General features: G+C 38.4%; 1 protein-coding gene across 3 annotated transcripts in view; it reads right to left on the reverse strand.

The window, feature by feature from the left end:
• The window catches only part of NSUN3 (NOP2/Sun RNA methyltransferase 3), a 53,143-nt gene extending 32,854 nt beyond the window's left edge, over positions 1-20,289 (reverse strand). For 2 of the 3 annotated variants that reach the window (XM_032631611.1, XM_032631610.1), the window contains exons 1-3: positions 20,158-20,286; positions 19,240-19,349; positions 8,968-9,311 (exon numbers count right to left, since the gene is read on the reverse strand). In XM_032631611.1, the coding sequence (XP_032487502.1) occupies positions 8,968-9,311; positions 19,240-19,349; positions 20,158-20,172 (469 nt within the window). In that variant the 5' untranslated portion in view covers positions 20,173-20,286. Of the gene's footprint in view, positions 1-8,967; positions 9,312-19,239; positions 19,350-20,157 lie in introns of all 3 variants that reach the window. The other variant, XM_032631609.1, reaches the window with a different exon arrangement.

Genomic DNA, 20,289 nt, shown 5'->3' on the forward strand with positions numbered 1-20,289 from the left:
GAAATAGGGCTCAGAGGTAAACATTATGATTCTCTTATGTTTAAAAACAGAAATACACTCACAAACACTTTATAAAACATTTACCATAGTCATGCCTACGGAGCCTCTCAGAAGCTCTCACCATTTACTCATTCAAATTTCATTTTGAAGATGAAAACTTTTAGAGAATTATGGATTCCCCAAGATATGCTATACAACCAATACCTCAGACACAGTTCTCTCCTAAAGCTCTTAAGAGTAAATGATATATTCGTAAGAGTAAATGATATATAAAGTTCCTTCTAGGACAGAACACCTTCATTTTAAATAAATGAAATGTGGTATGTGGAAACAAGCATGTAAAGTGTAATTGGCTTTATGATAAGCAAGACATGGGCTCAAATTATGAGCTGTGAGACTTTGGGGAACTTAACTTAGTTCTCCTCAAGAGTCTCAGTTTCCTTATCTGGAAAATGGGGACTGTCCCTAGTGAAGGGGTTCAGAACACACCACTTCAAAATATGCTGCTTTGACATATTGATTATTTTGAGTTAAAGGCACTTGAATAACAGCTGATACACGAAGGGCATTTTGACCTTTCTTTTTCTTCCTCAAAGCAGGAGGTGTACTCCCATGTGAAAGATACCCTCCCTATACCAGGAGGAAAGAAACATTCTTATCACCAGAAACACAGAGTCAAGGCCAAGAGAAAAAAAATCTGTATGCTTGACTCCTGTTATTCTGTCTTACGTTGGTCACAGCCAGAAGCCCTAAGAGGACACAGGAGAAATTTTACCACCTCTACCTTACAAAGTGGTTGTTAAGATTAAATGCTACACCCTAAACTTATACAGTACTGTATGTCAATTACATCTCAATGAAACTGGAATTTAAAAAGTAATTGTGATATTTTAGTAACATGTCTAGCATAGGACTGCAAAAGTGGTAACAACAAATGTTTATAATAATTACTAACAATTCTTGAGTCCCTATTAAAGGCTAAGCACTGTTCTAAGACTTTACATGTAGTAACACATTTAATCCTCACAAACCTATGAGATAATTTTGTTATGGTTTCTGTTTTACTGATAAGGAAACTGAGGCCAAGAGAGGTTAAGTAATTTGCCCAGGTTCACAGAGCAGGAAACCAAGACACTTGGTTCCAGAGCCCTACTTACTTTTAAGCACCATGCCATGCTGCTTCTCAGTAATAGAAGGCATTTAGCAAATGGTTCTCTCCCTAATAAAATAGTTGTTTTGTTCTTCCTTTATTTAAATATATATTTATATTTTTATATATTTACTATGTAGTGACATAAATTTCATATAATATATATTTAAAGACAAGCATATTTTTAAATGCATAAAAATATGAAGAACATCAAAATTTACCTAAAACCCATTATCTTCAGATAAGCACCATCTAACATTTTGATAAATAATCATACCATATTTCTTTATGCCTATATGCACATATAAAACTTATATAAATGGAATTATATATTTTTGTAGTGTCTTTTTTTCACATTACTCTTCATCTACCCCCTCCACCAACTGCCCAACTACCCCATATACATATGCTTATATAACTGTCTACATACCCAGGATTATATTTACACACTTCTCTGTCCCATTACTCTCCATATATACCAATATTTCAAAGGCAATACCACCAAGTCAATCAGTAGATATATAAATCTTTTGCTTTTTTTTTTTTGCTGTACGCGGGTCTCTCACTGTTGTGGCCTCTCCCGTTGCGGAGCACAGGCTCCGGACGCGCAGGCTCAGCGGCCATGGCTCACGGGCCCAGCCGCTGCGCGGTATGTGGGATCTTCCCGGACCGGGGCACGAACCCGTGTCCCCTGCATCGGCAGGCAGACTCTCAACCACTGCGCCACCAGGGAAGCCCTATAAATCATTTTTAAAGGCTGCTAAATAGTACAAAGAAAAAAATGTGTCCTCCTTTATTCAACCATTGCTAATTGTTGGGCATTCACACTATTGTCACTAATAATAACATTCAATAAGCATCTTTATAAAAGTGTACTTTCATAATGTGCTTTTATTATTAACGGGATATTACCAGAGGAATAGATAGGTTTGGGTAGGGAAATTTTTAGTTTTAGTAAATACTACCCTGTCCCACCACCAAACTCTCACAGAAGTAAGTTTTATTATTAGTCTGATATGGCTTGTTATGCTGTAGTATAATCCTTGCTGTCTAACACAATTCTTTTCATTTGTCTATTCATCATTTGGTTTTGCTTTTCTGTCAACTGCCTATTCTTATCATTTGACCTTCTTTTTTTCCATTGCACTATTTATATTTTTCTTACTAACAGGTAAGATGTATTTTCATATTTTGAATATTAACCCTTTATCTGCCATCTGATTTGCAAATGTTTCCTAAATTGTCTTCTGAATTTACTTGTAGTATCTTTTTAAGTACATAAGTTTCACAATTTTTTAAATAATCATATCATTTTTATAATTTCTAGGTTTTTTAAATCTTATTTAAGGTGGTATTTTCAACCATTAGATTTTCAGGTCTAATTCAACTAAACATTCACACAGGCCACATTTGGCATCATCCTACACAGGACAGAAACTACGTCTTTTGCCAAGAGGGCAGGTGAGACATTGCTTTTTCTTGGAAGGCCTTGTGGCGGTCCAAACAGGTGGTAATTCAGGTGCAAGAAGATGAGCCTCATGTTGGGCAGGTGCAAGAGCTGTTCTGGTTTAAAAGCCTCACGTCCCACAGGAGCCTATACCTCTTCTAACAACTCCACAGGCACAGCTTCCAGGGTCCCCACAAGGGACATGCCCATTTACAAGAGTCACTGCACTCAGGCCCAAAGCATGGCATGCCCATCAGGTCTTTAGGGTTTATTTACTCTTTCTCGCAGTGCACATTCATTTTATCAGTCAGGGTCATTTTTATCAAAAGCCTAGAAACAAAGTGACAATTTCTGTCAGGTTACCAGGGAAACAAATCAAGAGAACTGAAGGTGAAATTCTAATGCAGAGTAGGAAAACTTTCTGTAAACTCTTTGCTCAAAAGTATCTGTGTATACGTGTGTGTGTATACACACACACACACACACACAACTTGTTGTTTTTCTGGTTGTCACTCCACTGTTAAAAACTTGTAATGGCTTCCCATCATCCACTAAATAAAGTTCAAACACCTAGCTTTAATTAAATGTCTGTAATAGTGAGACCTCAAGAGAATTATTCAATTTTAACCACTAACTCAATTATTTCACCAAAATATTCTGTGCTCCACCAAACTTGACTGACTCGTCTATTTGTCAAACATACTATGTACCTCTCCTATAGTACTTAACATATTTTATGTCATAGCAGAGTCCATGTGCATTGCTTACCTTTGCCACTACCAGGGCTCCAAATTTCTATATAGAAGGAGCTTAAGAGATGGCATCAATTTTGTTAGCGGGGAAAGGAGTAGAAAATCACCTTAAAGCTGCATTTGTACAGGTAGTACATTCTTTTTTATTTAGTTTACACTGTTTTTTTGGGTGATTTTTTGGAGGATTCACTAATGCAGCTTATGGATAGGTGTCTGAAAGCTCTGTCTTAGCCTGAAATCGCTAGAAAACAGTCTAAGACAAAAGTTTACATTATAGAAGGGGTACAGTCCCAGGGACACAAGAGTGAGAGAAAAAAAGGAAGTAAATCATGCAAGGAGGGAGCACAAATATAAGAGGGTTTGTAATAAAGCTAGCTACAGCTTCGCTCAGTCTCTCAGGATATGTCCATAGTCTGAAATTACAGACCCTGTCAGAAACTGGCGTTTAGTGAAGTAGAGACGAAGAACAAATAATCTACTGGCTTCTTCCTGTATCCAGCCTCTCATTGGTTAAAGTCCATTCCAAGAGTTGATAACTCCCACACACTTCAGGTTTGTGTTATCTGGCCCCTCCCAGCAAGTACTAAGGAAGCCAGAGAGTCCCCAGCCCAGGTGCAGCAAGCACTCAGGTGTGGCGACCTCTACTTGTCAGTTGGCACCCATCCAAAGGCACCCCCAATCTGTGGCAGTAGTAGCAACAGCAGCAGAAAACTGCAGGATGGCCTGAGCCTTTGCTAGGGTTTCTCCAGTGTGGAAACAATTCAAGTGGCTCAAGCCTTAAGGTGAAGGGTAGCAGGAAACGTGAAGCTAAACATATCTGTGATGGTGTGTAAACCAGGGCCATGACAACCCCCAAAGTCATACCCTGTCTCCACCCTGTCTGACAATACTAAGGAGCCTCAAAGGAAAGAATCACATCTTAATTTCATTCCATTTCTCTCTTTTCCTGATTTAGATATTTTACATTCTACTTCTATTCTTTTAGTGGTAACCCTAAAGATTTTAACATGCATATGTAGAAGAAAAATCTAAATTAAGGCAAGCGCCACCATTTTTCCTAAAAGATATAAGAATCTTATAACACTTCCTCCTAAATAAGATGCTACTGACATTGTGTATTTGGGACTTATTAGGGCCTCCTTTTTTTTTTTTTTTTTTTCGGTACGTGGGCCTCTCACTGTTGTGGCCTCTCCTGTTGCGGAGCACAGGCTCCGGACGCGCAGGCTCAGCGGCCATGGCTCACGGGGCCCAGCTGCTCCGCGGCATGTGGGATCCTCCCGGACCGGGGCATGAACCCGTGTCCCCTGCATCGGCAGGCAGACTCTCAACCACTGCGCCACCAGGGAAGTCCTGGGCTTACATTTTTTAAGTGCATAAAATGTTATTATCGTTGTCTTCCATAGTCAACGACTGTTAGATTTTCCCCATATATTTCCCACCTTCTTTGTTCTCCATTTCTTTTTGTATCTTCTATCTTCCATCTAGTATGGCTTTCCCTCTTCCTCTAGAATTGTTGGTGACAACCTTATACTCTTGCTCTCTCTTGATCTAACAGAATGTCCATTTCACTTTTGCTCTTCAAGGATATTTTGGTGAACATATTTCTGAACTGACAGTCATCTTTTCTTAGCACACTGAAAACATCATTCCTCCGAAAGCTGGCTTCCATTATTACACTCAGAGGTCAATCCTCAGTCTAACTGTTGTCCTTTGAAGGTAAATAGTTTGTCCTCTCTGGCTGCTATTAAGATGGTTTTTTATTTCCAACGTTCTGCAACTTCACTGTAATGGTCTATACTGGCTTAGCTGTGGTTACAAAATTTCAGAGGGTATGTCCATTCCTCCCCCACCACCAAAGTTGAAGACAGGCTTTCCTTTCAGTCCCTTGGAAAGGACAATTTCTTCCTAGTTTACCTTATTGGAGGGAATAGCATTTTGGAGTCTCAGCTTTACGTAAGTTAGTCTCCTAATAGATGCTCTATTTGAGCAGGCTCTGGCTTCTTTTTTATTCCCACATGTTCATGAAGCACTAGAAATCAACGTGCAAGTTTTTGGGGGAAGCAAATGCTCTCAAGTGAAAAGCCAGCTTCAATGCTCGATTTACCTCCTAGGTTCCCAATCTTTTAATTTTTGGCCACTGAGTATTTGCAGATCATTGACACATTTAAAAAGATTTTGTTTTTCTTTAATATTATATCCCATATTTTTAAGTTATTTTCAGCAGAAGAGTTGGCTAAAATACATAGTTTGTCATACCACAGGAAACAGAAGTCTTAGGTATCTCTATATCCTTCAGAGCTCTACACCTACCATCCAATGCCTCGCACATTGTATGTGCTCACTAAATGTGGCTGACTTGATGTGAAACATGACATTATAATAAAGAATACTCAAATTGCTAAACATGAAAATCAGGGAAGCTTTTCATTAAATTGTAGCTTTAGTCAAGATTCTCAATTCAGCATTTAAAAATAACTCTCAGATGAAATATAACTTTATACTATATTATTGTTTGGTCTAGACATAGATTTTATTTGAAATAGGCTTAGGTTGGTTAAACTTTTTAAAATATATAATGTAAGGCATCACAATCCAAGATTCATATATATACTAAGACTCACTAAATGGAGACAGAATTTCATGCTTAAATTGTCAAAAATAAACCAAATCTTTTTTTTTTTCAGCTAAGTAGAAAAGAGGGTGAATTTAAAAAATTCTTGAAGAAGTCATTGTGGTTTTTCAGGAATAGCATTTTGGAGTCTTGGCTTTATGTTTTATTTTTTTACTACATGTTCCAAAATGGTCATTGCTAGTATGATTTCCAAAAAGAAGGTGCACCTAATGCAGGGAGTTCTAGGAGATGAGGGATCAGGAAGGAGGGCAAAAGCAATTTCAGTAAAGAAAGAAGTCTTTCTAATCTTCTCAACCACCAAAGGCTAACTAAATGTAAAAAGAGTATTACTGACAGAAAAGAGAATTTCATGCCAGCCCTCAGCAAGAAAGTTGATGAAGCCACTCCATTAAGCTGGGTCATTCTTAATATGTTAATGCTTTCCTAATTAGAATTGTTTTCTCTTTTTCTATCAACACCAGGACATTATGAAGGCTATGCTGACAAAAGCAGAACAAAAAACAGTGGACAATCCCTCACTGTGCTAACAGGTGGGAGCAGCTGGACCAGAAGAGAAGTAGACTAATTTTTTTAATCATCCTAAAATACGAGCTTTTTAATCATTCAAAGCTGTGAGCCTCCTGGCCCAGAATAAAGGCCAGTACTGATCTAAAGAAATTCAGTGGATAAATGCACACTTAGTGCAGCCATCATTTTAAGCTTTGCTTATAAAAGCTTTTTTTAGATGGCTTCTGCATTCCAAATTCAAGCACTGTAGCTAACCTAATTTGGGCTTTGAGCATCAGCATGAAGACATCTGTACTTCTTAGTCAACCATCATCATTAGCCCTTCAGAGATGAAAAGCTACTTTACTTGGAACACTGCCTGTAATTCATTGCCCTTGATGTAAGAACAGGACGATTTTTCTGCACTTCAAATTCCTAGAATATATCTGTTTGCCTTTGGATTCCTAATCTGGAATTTCCTTACCATAAACATGTAAAACATTTATAGCCTACTAATGAGAATAATCTAGGATTAAAATGTCTTTTCAAAATGGTACCCAAATTTGGCATTTCTCTTCCATCTTTCACAATACTAAAAATTCTATATTCAAAATTGATGCAACAAAGAAAATAAGAGTACTGTCAAAGAACACACAGTGAAAGTAATAATACTCCTTATAACATGATTCCATAAAATTTCACTTTCAGCTCAAATTGTAAAATAAAATAACCTTACAAAATAAATAATCTCTTTCGTTGTGATTTCTCACAAAACACTACAGCAAGCTTCAATAATAGAGTTTTAACCACAATTTGAAAACACACAGTATGGTTTCACCTAAATATACAGTTAACTGATAAATTTGTACCAATGCCTGGTACAACTGGATTCACAGTTCTCATAAAAATGTTTGTAATCTATTTCAATAGGAATGCTATCAAAGGAAGATATAAAGTGGCAGTCCTCAAACTAGCATATGCATGCCCTGGGGATACATAACAACTTTTTAAGGGATAAGCAGGCTTAGATAGTTTCAAAAGAATTAATTTTCAGATCATCAACTTCTTAAAAAAGGAGAACACCTCTGGTCAGGGCTTCTCCTAGGATAATGGCCCTTCACCAACTTTACAAATGAGGAGCAAGCTTCCCATCCATCCAGTATCTTATTACAAGTTGTTCCAGGGCATAGAAATCTCCATAGCCCTCCAAACAAAGGCAGTTCAACACACTGGTGCTTTGGCTGAGAAAGTGAATGCGTCTTCTAATTAGGCAACACAGCCTTTTTAAATTGAGATGGTTTCTAATCCTTTGCCTTCTTCAAAATCAAAAACAGACCTAAAGAGCGTTCACATAGTAAATGATTAAAATAATGCTTGGTGAAAGATATCTATGTGATTTAGGGTTATAATTCAGGAGTTTAAAGAACTAGTGAGATTACTATAACACAATTCCCACCATCTTTTTATCTATGTGAACAGCATTTGCACTTATAAAAACAAAACCATCAAACAAACAAAAACCAGACAGAATTGATGCTGAGCCCTGTCTTATCTAATCATAAGTAATTTTCATTCAGGTAAACCTAAAGTAATAGCTTAAACGTCCCATCGTCTCATTAAGAAAATATAACGAATGCATTACTTTTAACAAATATATATATAAATGCATATTACATACAGTTCATCATTTTTGTACTACTAATAATAGTAATGATAAGTCATTTCAGAAGAACTTTTAAAATCTTTAGAATTGCACTGTCCAACACTACATCCACTTGCCACATGAGGCTAGGAGCACTTGAAACGTGGCTAGTCCAAACTGAAATGTGCTATAAGTGTAAAATGCACACCAATTTCAAAAACTTTGTAAGAAAATGAGAATACAAAATATCTCATTAATAATTTTTATTTTGATTACATGTTCAAATAATATTGTGGACTTATTGGGTTACAATGTATTATTAAAATTAATTTCACTTGTTTCTATTTTTAATGAGATTGCTCAAAAATGTTCAATTATATATGTACTTCATGTTATATTTCTATTGGACAGAACTCTCTTAGAACCTTATGGTCCAATGATACAAAAATTGATTTTAAATGTATATGTTTTTAAATGTATATTGTTTTAAATGTATATGTTTTTATTGCACAGAAGTATGACAAGGATATCAATACAAGACTCTCAAATGTAAAAGTAACAATAAAATTTTAAAAATCTTTGTCATTAGCTTATCAGCTAATGACATTATCTGATAGATTTGTGTTCACAAAATGTTGTAGTTTTGTTCCCAATTACCTGCCAATTAAGTAGCTGGAAAAAAAATGTTATTTACACTATTTCCTCAGCTAATATTTCCATTCTTTTCCACACTATCCTGGATTTTAGGCTTTCAAAGTCTGCAAACTCAGTCTTACATTTCTCCCCACATACTTTAAAAGTATTTTGTAACATGTGGATATTTAAAAGTTGTCAGTTATGAAAAGAAAAGTACATTACCTGGATAAGCACACTGTAGCAGAGCTATCGATTTGCCTCCAGGGCCAGCACACAGATCCAGAACCTTTTCCCCATCCCTCAATTCCAGAGCCAGTACTGGGAGAAGAGAGGCAGCATTCAGGAGATAGTATTTTTTTAGGTTTCCAATTTGGTGTCTTTCTGAAGGCATTCTGTGTGGAGTTCTGCTAAGGTAACATTTCATTGATTTAGGATAGTAGGGTAAAGATCCTTGAAAGAGTGAGTGATAGCCCTTCAAATGTAAATCCTTTTCCAGTTCAAAAGGATAATTGAATCGGTTAAGAAGCACAGCATATTGCCAACATGATGGAGATGTTAGTATATCCCTAGAGAGAAAAAGAAAAACAGAGGGATATTAATATTATACACAGCAATACAATCTTATATTACTAAGTGAGGGAATGTGGTCCTAGTTTTACACTTTACTTACCTGTGATTTTCAGAGCCAGGAGTAGTATTACAGACTTTTTCTTTTGCCTCAGGCTCCCATATTGCTCAACCCAGTACTGTTATGTTCCTGTCTATATTTAAAACTTTGATATTTTGTTCATCGTGGGTTTTTTTCTTTTGTATCAGTTTTGGTCATTAAAACAGTATTTACCTTGGTTACAAAGTTTTAGGGGCTCTGCACCAAAGAGTAATGCCTCACTTGCCTCAGTCTAGTCCCTCCCTGCAGATTATCTTGCCAAAAAAACATGGCCTGTCTTTAACATACCTCGAAATCCATCAAAATAGATTTTAGTCTATCACTCTTTGCGCAAGGAAGAGTTTTTCTTGGAGACAAATTTTAAAACCTGAGTCTATTAATATTAAAGGGAAAAGAACTATCATTAAAGGGTGTTTAAAGGAATGAGTGTTCAAGTTTTCCTCTGATGAAGATAAAACTATGGAAAGCTAACTACAGTGAACACTACAGTAACAGAGTTAATGAGGCAATCAGTGAATCAGATGATACAAAACCAAGGATGGTTTAAAAATCACTCATGGATTGATGGTGCAGGCTTTCCCTGCCCCCACCTCTCCAACAGACTTACCGTCCTCATTTTTTACTTGGTCCAACAGTTAGATCTGTTGACAATCACAAGCTCACATCAACTGACAAATGATACAGCAGGAAATATTTATTTACAAGCTGACCTTTCTAGCTATTTGGGAGCCTCACTAACCACAGTCAATTAAGTAAATTCCAGCTGCTACTCACCCTGGTGTGGCCTATGCGAAGAATGGCTGAATTGAAATGTAACACCTGCAACGCTGGATGTGTGCCATGTGAATTTCAGATGAGGCTAACATGTGAAATTGCTCTTTTCACTGCCTCTTACTATGATGGTGCATCACAGAAGCCCAGTGTTTCAGCTATACCGGAGGATGACAATCTCTTTAAAAACATGCTTCACAAACTTTAGCGTGCAATCAAGTGCCTGTAAGAGACTGCTGGGCCCCACCCAGGGCTTTCTGTAGGTCTGAGGTAGAGCCTAAGAATTTGCATTTCTAGCAAGTTCTCGGGTGATACTGATGCGCTGATCCCCAGGACCACACTTTGGGAACCAATGCATTACACTGGACCCTAAAAGGAAATCTATGAATGCCACGGTTGTAAACCTTATGTCAGTCCATCCTAATCTTACTCTCCAAACTGGATGAATATCTATCCAGAGTTTTGAGTCATGTAGTAACAGGGAAATAATGCTCAGAAACATAATTTTATTAATACAGACTAAAGTGGCTTGGCTTTAAATCATGTGTCCATCCCTTAGCTAACAAGGGCTAGACACTTTCAACTGGCTTTATATACTTTCAATTGGTTAATATCTGGCAGGGCAAATCTCCATCCTTTTTTCTTTTTTTCTTCACAACTTCCAAAGCTATCTTAGAATGTTTATTGTTTCAGATGAACAAGAGAATCAATTGGTCAATTAAAAATATTTTATAAAATATTTGTATAGATAAATAGATAACTTTGACTAGGATTATATTAAATGCACTAAATTTGGGGAGAATTAACATTTTATTGTAGTCACTCTTTCCAACTTTCACCACAATATGTTTCTCCATTTATTCACATTTCCTTTCAGACCCCTTAGTAAAGATTATTAATCTTGCATATTTCACTTAACCTTACTATATAAAAGGATTGTTAGTTTAGGAATACTACTGATTCTTGTACATTATCCAATATGTTAAATCTTGAAGGACAAGGAGGAATTAGCCACAGGATGAAATGAAAATACAAATTCCAGGGCAAAGGCCATAGCAGCCATAGCACGTGTACAGGCACAAAGGTATGACGGACAGTGCATTTGGGGAATTAAAAGTAGTCTAATGTGGCAGAAGGCTATATGGGTCAAGTATAAGATGATAAAGTTTTAAAATATTACCTTATAAATTTAAAATTCTTATAAATGAGAAGTCATTGAAAGACTCTGGGGGGGAGCCTTGTTAGATTTAAAAACATTTATTTATGACAGAGTGAGGCAGGAATCTTCAGAAATTATTCTATCTCATTCTTCAGCAACTAGATAAAATAAGCCCTTGCTCAGAACAAATAAATTTTCTGATCCCTCTTCACCTACACCCAGCCTACTGAACTACCTGAATTTCCTGGAGCAAGTTTTCTTTAGCTTTTAACAGTCTCAGCATAGACTGTTCCCTCTGCCTAGAATGACGTTTCCACTCTCACCCCCTTCAGCCAGACTTAACTCTCCTACTTGCTATTCATGGGGCAGTTTAGGCTTTATCTCCCCAGGGAAGCCTCTCTATCTACCACCCAATCCACCCACTCCATCTCACCCTGATAATATTAATAATAATAAAAATTACTGATCAGATGCTTACTATGTGCTTTTTGCATGCTTACCTCATTTCACCATCACAACAACCGTGAGGGGTAGCTGTTATGCTCATTTTAGAGGTCAAGCTAACTGAGGCTTTCAGAGATTTGGCAACTTACCCAAGGTCACATCACTGTTTAAAGAGAAGTCCCTGATTCAAAATCCACTGGCTTTAAAGCCTAATAGGAGTGTGAGGCCCTGGTACTGTAGCACAAGTGGTATATGGCAGGAAGGAGAAGAGAATTTCTACTCCAACCCTCACCTAGTGCCAGTGGCCCCATTCTTCCTGAAGCTTGACATACGCAGCCCTTGGGAACCAGCTGCAACAGGATCAATTCAATGAAGTGACTGCTAAGGCTGCTCGGGCTGGTACTTCCCAGCCCGGCGAAAGCAAAGCTGTGTATTAACGTGGGTCTCAGCACCCACCTGCCAGTAACCACGTCTTCCCCCAACACACACACACACACCCTCCAGCGCTTGCATTGGTGGGATGCCCTGATGCTGGTGGCTACTCACTTCAAAAGCTCTGATGGATGGGCAAGTAGCCCAGCAGACAGTGGAGGGAGCACATATTAGAAGACTCAAGAAGACACTGGCCAGGCGCCACACTCCAGGTCTCCTCTCAAGATTCAAGAGGAGGAGTCTGAAGCTGCGTCACTTAATAAACTTCAAGGCCAGAAGTGCAAGCACACCATCAGTCAGCAGAACGGGGACCTAGAAGATCAGTGACCTGCAAATATTTTGCTAGTACTTCCACTGATACCATTTTGAAAAAAACTATGTACCCTCTGGAACATTTTAAGTTGACATCAAAATCTTCACCATATGTTTAAGGATGTAATTTCCAGCATACTGTAAAAATTGACATTTTAAAAGACAAATTATACTACTTTTTAAAATCTATCTAGTGGAACCTAAATACCAGAGTGATTTTGAAACCCAGCACTGTCCATTTAAAAATTCATGGACTGACTCTTCTTGAACAGGTGGAAATTTTACACTGTTCCTTTCCCTTTTATTTACATTTTATTTCCCCATATAACTTTATCCGAATACATTTTTGTGCTTTTAATCTTTATTACCCTATCATATTTCTCTCTCTCTCTCTCACACACACACACACACACACACACACACACACACACACGTGTATATACTAAATTTATTTTCACTGTAGCCTTAAAGCTCTGTGTTTTATGGTAACTTCTGCATTAGTCACCAATAAAATTACTAGTACAAAATTGATCAAAATAACTTATAGATTTGATAATCTATAAATAATTTGATAATTAAACATAAAAATTCATAGGATTTTTTTTTTTTTTTTTTTTTGCGGTACGCGGGCCTCTCACTGTTGTGGCCTCTCCCGTTGCGGAGCAACAGGCTCCAGACGCGCAGGCTCAGCGGCCATGGCTCACGGGCACAGCCGCTCCACGGTATGTGGGATCTTCCCGGACCGGGGCACGAACCTGTGTCCCCTGCATCAGCAGGTGGACTCTCAACCAATGCACCACCAGGGAAACCCCATAGGAAATGAATCTCTTAATGAAATGAGCTTTTTCTCCCTCATATATCCAGCAATGAATATTACCTAGCGCTATAATGATCAGGGTTCAACATCAATTCCTATTTTGAGTTTTTAGAAGGGGTGAGAAAAACCTTCACTTAAATAAGTAGGTAAGAATTAAATATATTTTGTTAAAACAATGTCTCCGTTTTGTTATAATTCTTTCTGAGTTATGATCTCAAATCACTAAATGACATATCTTCAAAAATATTTTAAATAATCTGTTGGCTGACAACTCAATTGGAGGTCCTTTACTTATGCTGAAAGCAAAACTTGGAGACCATCTGACCTGTCAAAGAATTTGGTAGTCCTTAGTCATTTACAATTATAGTCCAATAGTCTCTGGCAGGGGGAGTTCTGACACCCTGGAGGAATGCAGTGTGGAAGAGTCAGGATGGTGAAAGTGTGACCCTTCTTGTAAAGTGGGACAAAGACAGTAGAAGGGCAGGTTAGTAAAGGGGAGTAAGTACCCCCTCAAGCAACAGGGGAGCGGAGTAATCTCCTGAAAAAGCATACATGAAAGCCAAGGATCTGGAAGTTGATTGCTATAACATGCCTGTGATCACATATCCCTTGAAAATTGCACAACATATTATTTGGACAATGTTTGTTATATGATAACATGATTTTCAACTTTGCTGTGATTTTCTTTTCTCTTACTATTCTATACTCCATTCTACCTTCCTAACTAATGATGAGGATAAAATATTATCTTATCTACACATCACTAAGCACAACTGCTTAGTTCTGTATAAATGCACAGATTACAGAACCCACTAAACATTCATGGTTAAAATACAGAAATCCCTCTTGTGTTATTGCTATCATTACCCACTAGAGGGCGCTCATTCAATCATTTTAAAAGTCTGGTTTAGAAATCAAGAATAAATCAACTCATGGAAGTGCATCAAGGTATGTTTTCATGCCATTTTATTTCTATTCTTCAGAGTGTCTAATAATGAGTTGATTGCCTCCTACTCTTTCTTGATATTGTTTCCTCCTTGTTTCTCATGGAAGGGCAATCTATGTCCATATTTGTTAGCCACAGTACCTCAGATTGGAAGTCCTGAGTGGAGGTTTGTGTTTGGTGGAGACAACAAAAGCCTGAAAAGACTGCACACAAGGAGTCCCTTATGTCCCTATATCAGGAGACATGTGCATACACTCCCAAGACTGGGACTCCAGACCCTTCACAGCAGCACACTTGGTAGAGGAAAAGGCACAGACTTTCAAGGCACAGGCTTGGACTGGCCATAAACTGAGACACCCGGAAATTTTTCTAATCTCTGACTCTAAAAGGGTCTAAAAGTTACTGCTACACAGGGTGTGCACAGATTAAGGTTGAAAATGTGTGTAAAGCCAAATAAGGGTCAAAATAGAAATCTAGATACTAGTTCATTTCTGTTTTCCTCAACCAGCCCACTCCACCCCCACCCCACCCTTCATTCTGGTAATGCAATCTGGTTATATAATATTTTTTACTGCTATATGTGAACTATGTGACCTCTGGGTTAATGAGGAGAATGTTAAAAAATATATATATATATATTTACAGACAGGCCAGACTTAACTATGGCTTTTTTTTTTTTTGCCTTCCACAAAGTACACACAAAATTTCCAAAGTTCATAAAGATTTACAATTAATCCTCCCCTCATATATATTTGAGGAAAGACTATATATAATCCATCTTTGTATTCCCAATGCTTAGCACAATGCCTGGTATATAAACACTGCCTAAGTTGTGAATACATACGTAGACCACTTGCACAAGCCTTAAGATACTGGTTCTTTAAGACCCTCCCTTGTCAGGGAAGAGACAAGTCAGTAAGTTATGACAATACAACCTTGAACAAATTACAACAGCTGTATCATCAAAATGCAATGGAAACACAAAGGGCAGAACTAATTTTGCCAAGCACATATGGGACAGCTTGATGAAGAATAACAGCAATAGTAATAAAAATAATTCTCACATGTACTGAGGGCTTACTATACGTCAAACAATATTCTAAACACTTCATTTTTATATGTAAATTCACTTTCTCTTTCCAAATAATTATATGAAACAGATACTATTTTTCCCACTTTACAGACAAGGGTAGTGAGGCACAGAGATGTTAAAGAATTCTCCTAGGTCACAAGCTACAAGATACACAGGTGGGATCTGAACCCCCACTTTAACCACTGTACAGAGGGAAAAAGGAGAGCGTCATTCCTGGCCCGAAAAGATGGCGGAGCCTGTCTAGTCATGATAAGACATTTAGTCCAAATGTAATACTGCAGACAGTGGGGGAGCAGAGGAGGTGAGTATCCCAGGAGTGACACATTGCAATACAGCAGCATTGAGAAGCAGCATGACAGAGTGGCTAAGAGAAACTACCAGGGCTTTTCCAAATGTGAGCTGCGTGTCACTGGGCAAGTTACTTAACCTCTGCATGCCTCAGCTTTCCTATCTATAAAATGGAAATAATAATAACTACCTCGAAGCGTTGTACAGGATTATGTTATCATCTGTAAAGTGATTAGAACACTGTCTGGCATATAGTGTCATAAAAGTGGATGCTAAACTAAGCAAACAAACAAATACTAAAGGGGAGAGACTATGGAAAAGGGCTGTTGCAATGTCAGGTAAGAAACAATGAATGCCTAACTAAATAGTAACAGTGATGATAAAAAGGAGATCCAAATTAAGAAACTTCTCAGGTAAAAGCAAAAGCACGTGGTGGGCATTTAGATTTTGACGGGGGCAGGGTAGTGTTGTGTGGTGGTAGTACAGAGTTAGGGAGACCCCAAGACCACCCTTACTTCTGACACCAACTATTAAGTTCGGGTTCCCCAAGACCACTCTCACGTTGATTATTAGCTAAAAGCAATTTTATTAGCTATATTATAAGCTATAACTCACTGTTACACTGATGGTTATGGTTACAGCTTATTACAGTTAAAATCACGCAAGGTAAGAGATGCAGGATCCAGAGTGTAGGACAGTTCAAAGTATGAAGCTTCTAGTTGTCCTCTTCAGTGGAATCATGGACAAGGATAACCTTTCCCCGTAACGATGTGTGACAATATGCACAGGTGTACTGCCAACCAGGGAGTCCTGGTGTCTAGATTTTACTGGGGCTCAGTCACACAAACATGACTGACTACCCACTCAGCTGACCTTCAGTATCCAGCCCCTCCGGAGGTTGGAGGCAGGAGCCCTAGCTGATACGGTGGCCCAGAGCCCCCACCTCACATCACGTTGTTACACTCCCCCATGTTGCCCAAGCCCCCAGACTTTTAGGCAGAGCATTCCAAGGGCTTAGAGATCACCTCCAAGGAGCTGAGGGCAAATGTCAGACCTATCTCTGAATAAGGTTCATTCTTCACTAAAAGGTAGTAAAAGTGTGGAGGAGGAAAAAGGAAACTGAATTGAGTGATGCCTTCAACTGAGATAGAATATGCAAGCAGCAAATGGCAACATAGGTTTGGTAAGGGAAAATAATCTGCTTTTGAGTTTGCCTGGTACGAAACTAAGTAAAGTTATCAGAAAACACTGAAGCTTGGCAAGGGCTGAATCACTTGAGATGACAGCACACTGAGGGAAGTTTAGAGTCATGCCACGAATGGGCTCACCTTAAGGAGAACACGTAGGTAACAAGTAGGGCAAAAATTGAATCCGGGTAAACTCCCAACTTCAAAGGGCTGCTAAGAGTGTGATGGCAAGAAGTTTTTACAAAACGATAAAATTAAAATAAACACTAAACCTACCCCACTACTACAGAAAACTAAAACTACTGAGTAAATTATTAGCTTTCTAGATAGCACAAAAATGCACTCACCTTTCCCTGGAAGTACATAGACTCTGCAAGCACAAGACTACGTCTTGCAAATAAATAGTTAAAAAACAAAAGTATTTCTGTTCTTATTTCTCCATGCCATCCTCCATGCTCAGACTACTTTCTAAGCTGAGAAAGCCTTTATTCTGCCTATGGCAAATTTAGCACATGTTTATGCAAAACTTAAATTACCATGAAAACCCAATAAAAAGGTAGATGAAGCAGAAGGCATGGCTAATTAAATGGACTGCTCATTTTGGTTAGGGTCAAATAATAATTTATAAATCTGTCTGAGCACAGTAAACAGAAAAATAACTCATTACAGGGTCTGAGCAGCCAGATAAAGTCTGAAGACAATAGACCTCTTGAAGTTTTTTTTTTTTAAATCATCCATTTATGCCTAATTACATCCCAGGTATGAGAGGCATATAGAATAGGGGTTAGCCATGGGAGTTCATGAACGAGAGAGCCTGGGCACAAATCCCAGTTTTGCCACTTACTAGCTGAGTGAACTTCAGCAAATTACTTAAAGTCTGTGCAGTTCCCTCAGGTGAAAAGTGGGAAACAAACTTCAGAGGTTTGTTCTAAGGGTCAAAAAAAGTCAGTATTGCCTGGCACATAATAAGCATTCCATAGATGTTTGGCTATTTGGCTATTCTATTTGAGTAACTCTGCATATTGAAAACCTCATGAATTAATTACACACTTCACTATTCATTCCTTTCTTCTCTGTGATAGAAGACACCCATTTAAAAATCTAGTTTTGAAATAAAACTACAACTATAAACTACATTTTCACGTTACAGTATTTACAAGTTTCTAAAACAGTTTGTCTAAAATTATTTCGGAACCACTTCATACTTTATTAAATCACCAAGACCTGGCTTCTCCTCAGGTCTCTGCTGGCACCATCAGGCTTTGATAGATAAGACTAGGTACTCCCTGGGCTTCCCTGGTGGCACAGTGGTTGAGAATCTGCCTGCCAATGCAGGGGACACAGGTTTGAGCCCTGGTCTGGGAAGGTCCCACATGCCGTGGAGCAACTAGGCCTGTGAGCCACACTACTGAGCCTGCGTGTCTGGAGCTTGTGCTCCGCAACAAGAGAGGCCACGACAGTAAGAGGCCTGCGCACCGCGATGAAGAGTGGGCCCCGCTCACCACAACTAGAGAAAGCCCTAGCACAGAAACGAAGACCCAACACAGCCAAAAATAAATAAAAAAAATTAAAAAAAAAAAAAAAGACTAGGTACTCCTGCCTATTTCTATTGGGATATTTATGGAATTAGCAGTTTATATAGTTTTAATCATGCGCCTCCTCCTCCATGAACAGACTGTCTGAAAACTGGTCCTGGGGACTGTCTTGCTCTTTGTATTTCACAGTGTATGGTATACTGTATCAGGCACTCAGTGTAAAGAACCCATAGAGCAACATACTGACCAAACACAAAACTCACTAAACATACAAATCGAACTTCTCTCACATCTAGGCATTAAATATTTCTCATTTCTGTTTTCTATAATACATTTAAATCATTTGTGTGTGTGTGTGTGCGTGCACAGGCATGTGTGTTCAAAACACAGCCAGCTATAGATATGGGGAAGAAATGTGATTACCAAATAAAGTGACTTCAGCTGAGATAAAGCAGTGTTGGCTTTAAAGACTTGTTGCATTATCTCCTGAATTCCAGAAACTAGTTAAATATCCTCAAAATTTTTCTTTCAGATTTTTCTGTTACAGTATAATTAATTTTGTCAAACTGGTGGGCAGTCCTGTTTCAAAGATCAAAGCAATTTCTTAAGGCAAGGGCATACCAACTTTTGCTTATAACAAAATTATCACTACAAAGTTTTCTTTCTACCCTTTCCATTTTCCCATGAGCCAATCTATTTCTTCCTCCTTCTCCCTTCTGAAGCCTCAGGAGGAAATGGAAACCAGGTTTAGATTCGTTTATCTTTTATCTTCACAGCACCCCTCCCCCAGATGGGTTTATTTCTTGTTCTATCATAAAGCATCAAGAGATGAATTATACTAACCTTACTGTATGCCAGGCATCTCCAAGTTCTCTGGAATATTCCTTTTCAAAATGATCCAATACAACTTTGCAAATCTGTTTTGCAACCTTCCTCTCTGATTTTGCTTTCAGCTATGATGATAAGAAAAGGTTGCTGACACACTCTGATGTTACCAATTTACTGAACTTCAACATTATCAGTACAGTCTTTTTTCTTAAGATAACACTTTTTTCCCCCTGATAATTACTAGTTCTTACAACAGGAGTTGTACCTCACACATAACAAAACTGTATTATCTACTCATGAAAAAAAGGTTTCTCCAAATGATTATTGCTCAAATGTAAAGCAAAGGGTAAAGAGAATTGCGGTTGTTAACACAGGAATGTGTGTCAAAGGAATGAAATTAATTTAAATATGCCACTCTATATGTTAACATTAGGAGAACTGGGTGAAATGGGCACAGGAAGTCTTTATTATCTTTGCAATTTTTTTGGAAATGTAAAATTATTCCAAAATAAAATGTATTTAGAAGAAAAGTCACTCTAGTTTCCTGTGGAAACGTCCTTGCAGTTCTATTTCATTTACTAATCCAAGAAAAGTTTACCTATGTAACAGATAACCTGTAAGCTCCCAGGACAGTACAGTCTCAGCCCTCCAAGAGCGTGCATTGTGCTCAAAGCTGAAAGGAGTGGATATTAAAGTCTGCAGGAGGGACTGCAGACAGGTTATTTGAGGCGGATGTGAGTCTTGGGAGAAAACGACAGAGAACGCTCACGAACAAGCGTCAAAACACTCGGCATTATTCTAGAGCTTTGGAATGAAGCCAGAGAAACCCAGCGATCACCAAGTTCCCACATCCCAGCCCCCTCCCTCGCCACGCCGTCGGTCGATGAAGTTTCTGGTTCAGTCACAGGCACCCGGCTGGATCCCAGCCCTCACCCGGGTCAACATCATTCCGTCAGTAGAGGTCAAACAAGAAGTCAAGACCACCGGGCACCTTAAGGTTGCAGGGAACCAAAAGCTCTTCCTGCTTCCCGAGTTTCGCCGGAATTCTCTCCCGTCCCTTACTTT

Source organism: Phocoena sinus, chromosome 4 (assembly GCF_008692025.1).
Source record: "Phocoena sinus isolate mPhoSin1 chromosome 4, mPhoSin1.pri, whole genome shotgun sequence".
NCBI classification, from domain to species: domain Eukaryota; kingdom Metazoa; phylum Chordata; class Mammalia; order Artiodactyla; family Phocoenidae; genus Phocoena; species Phocoena sinus.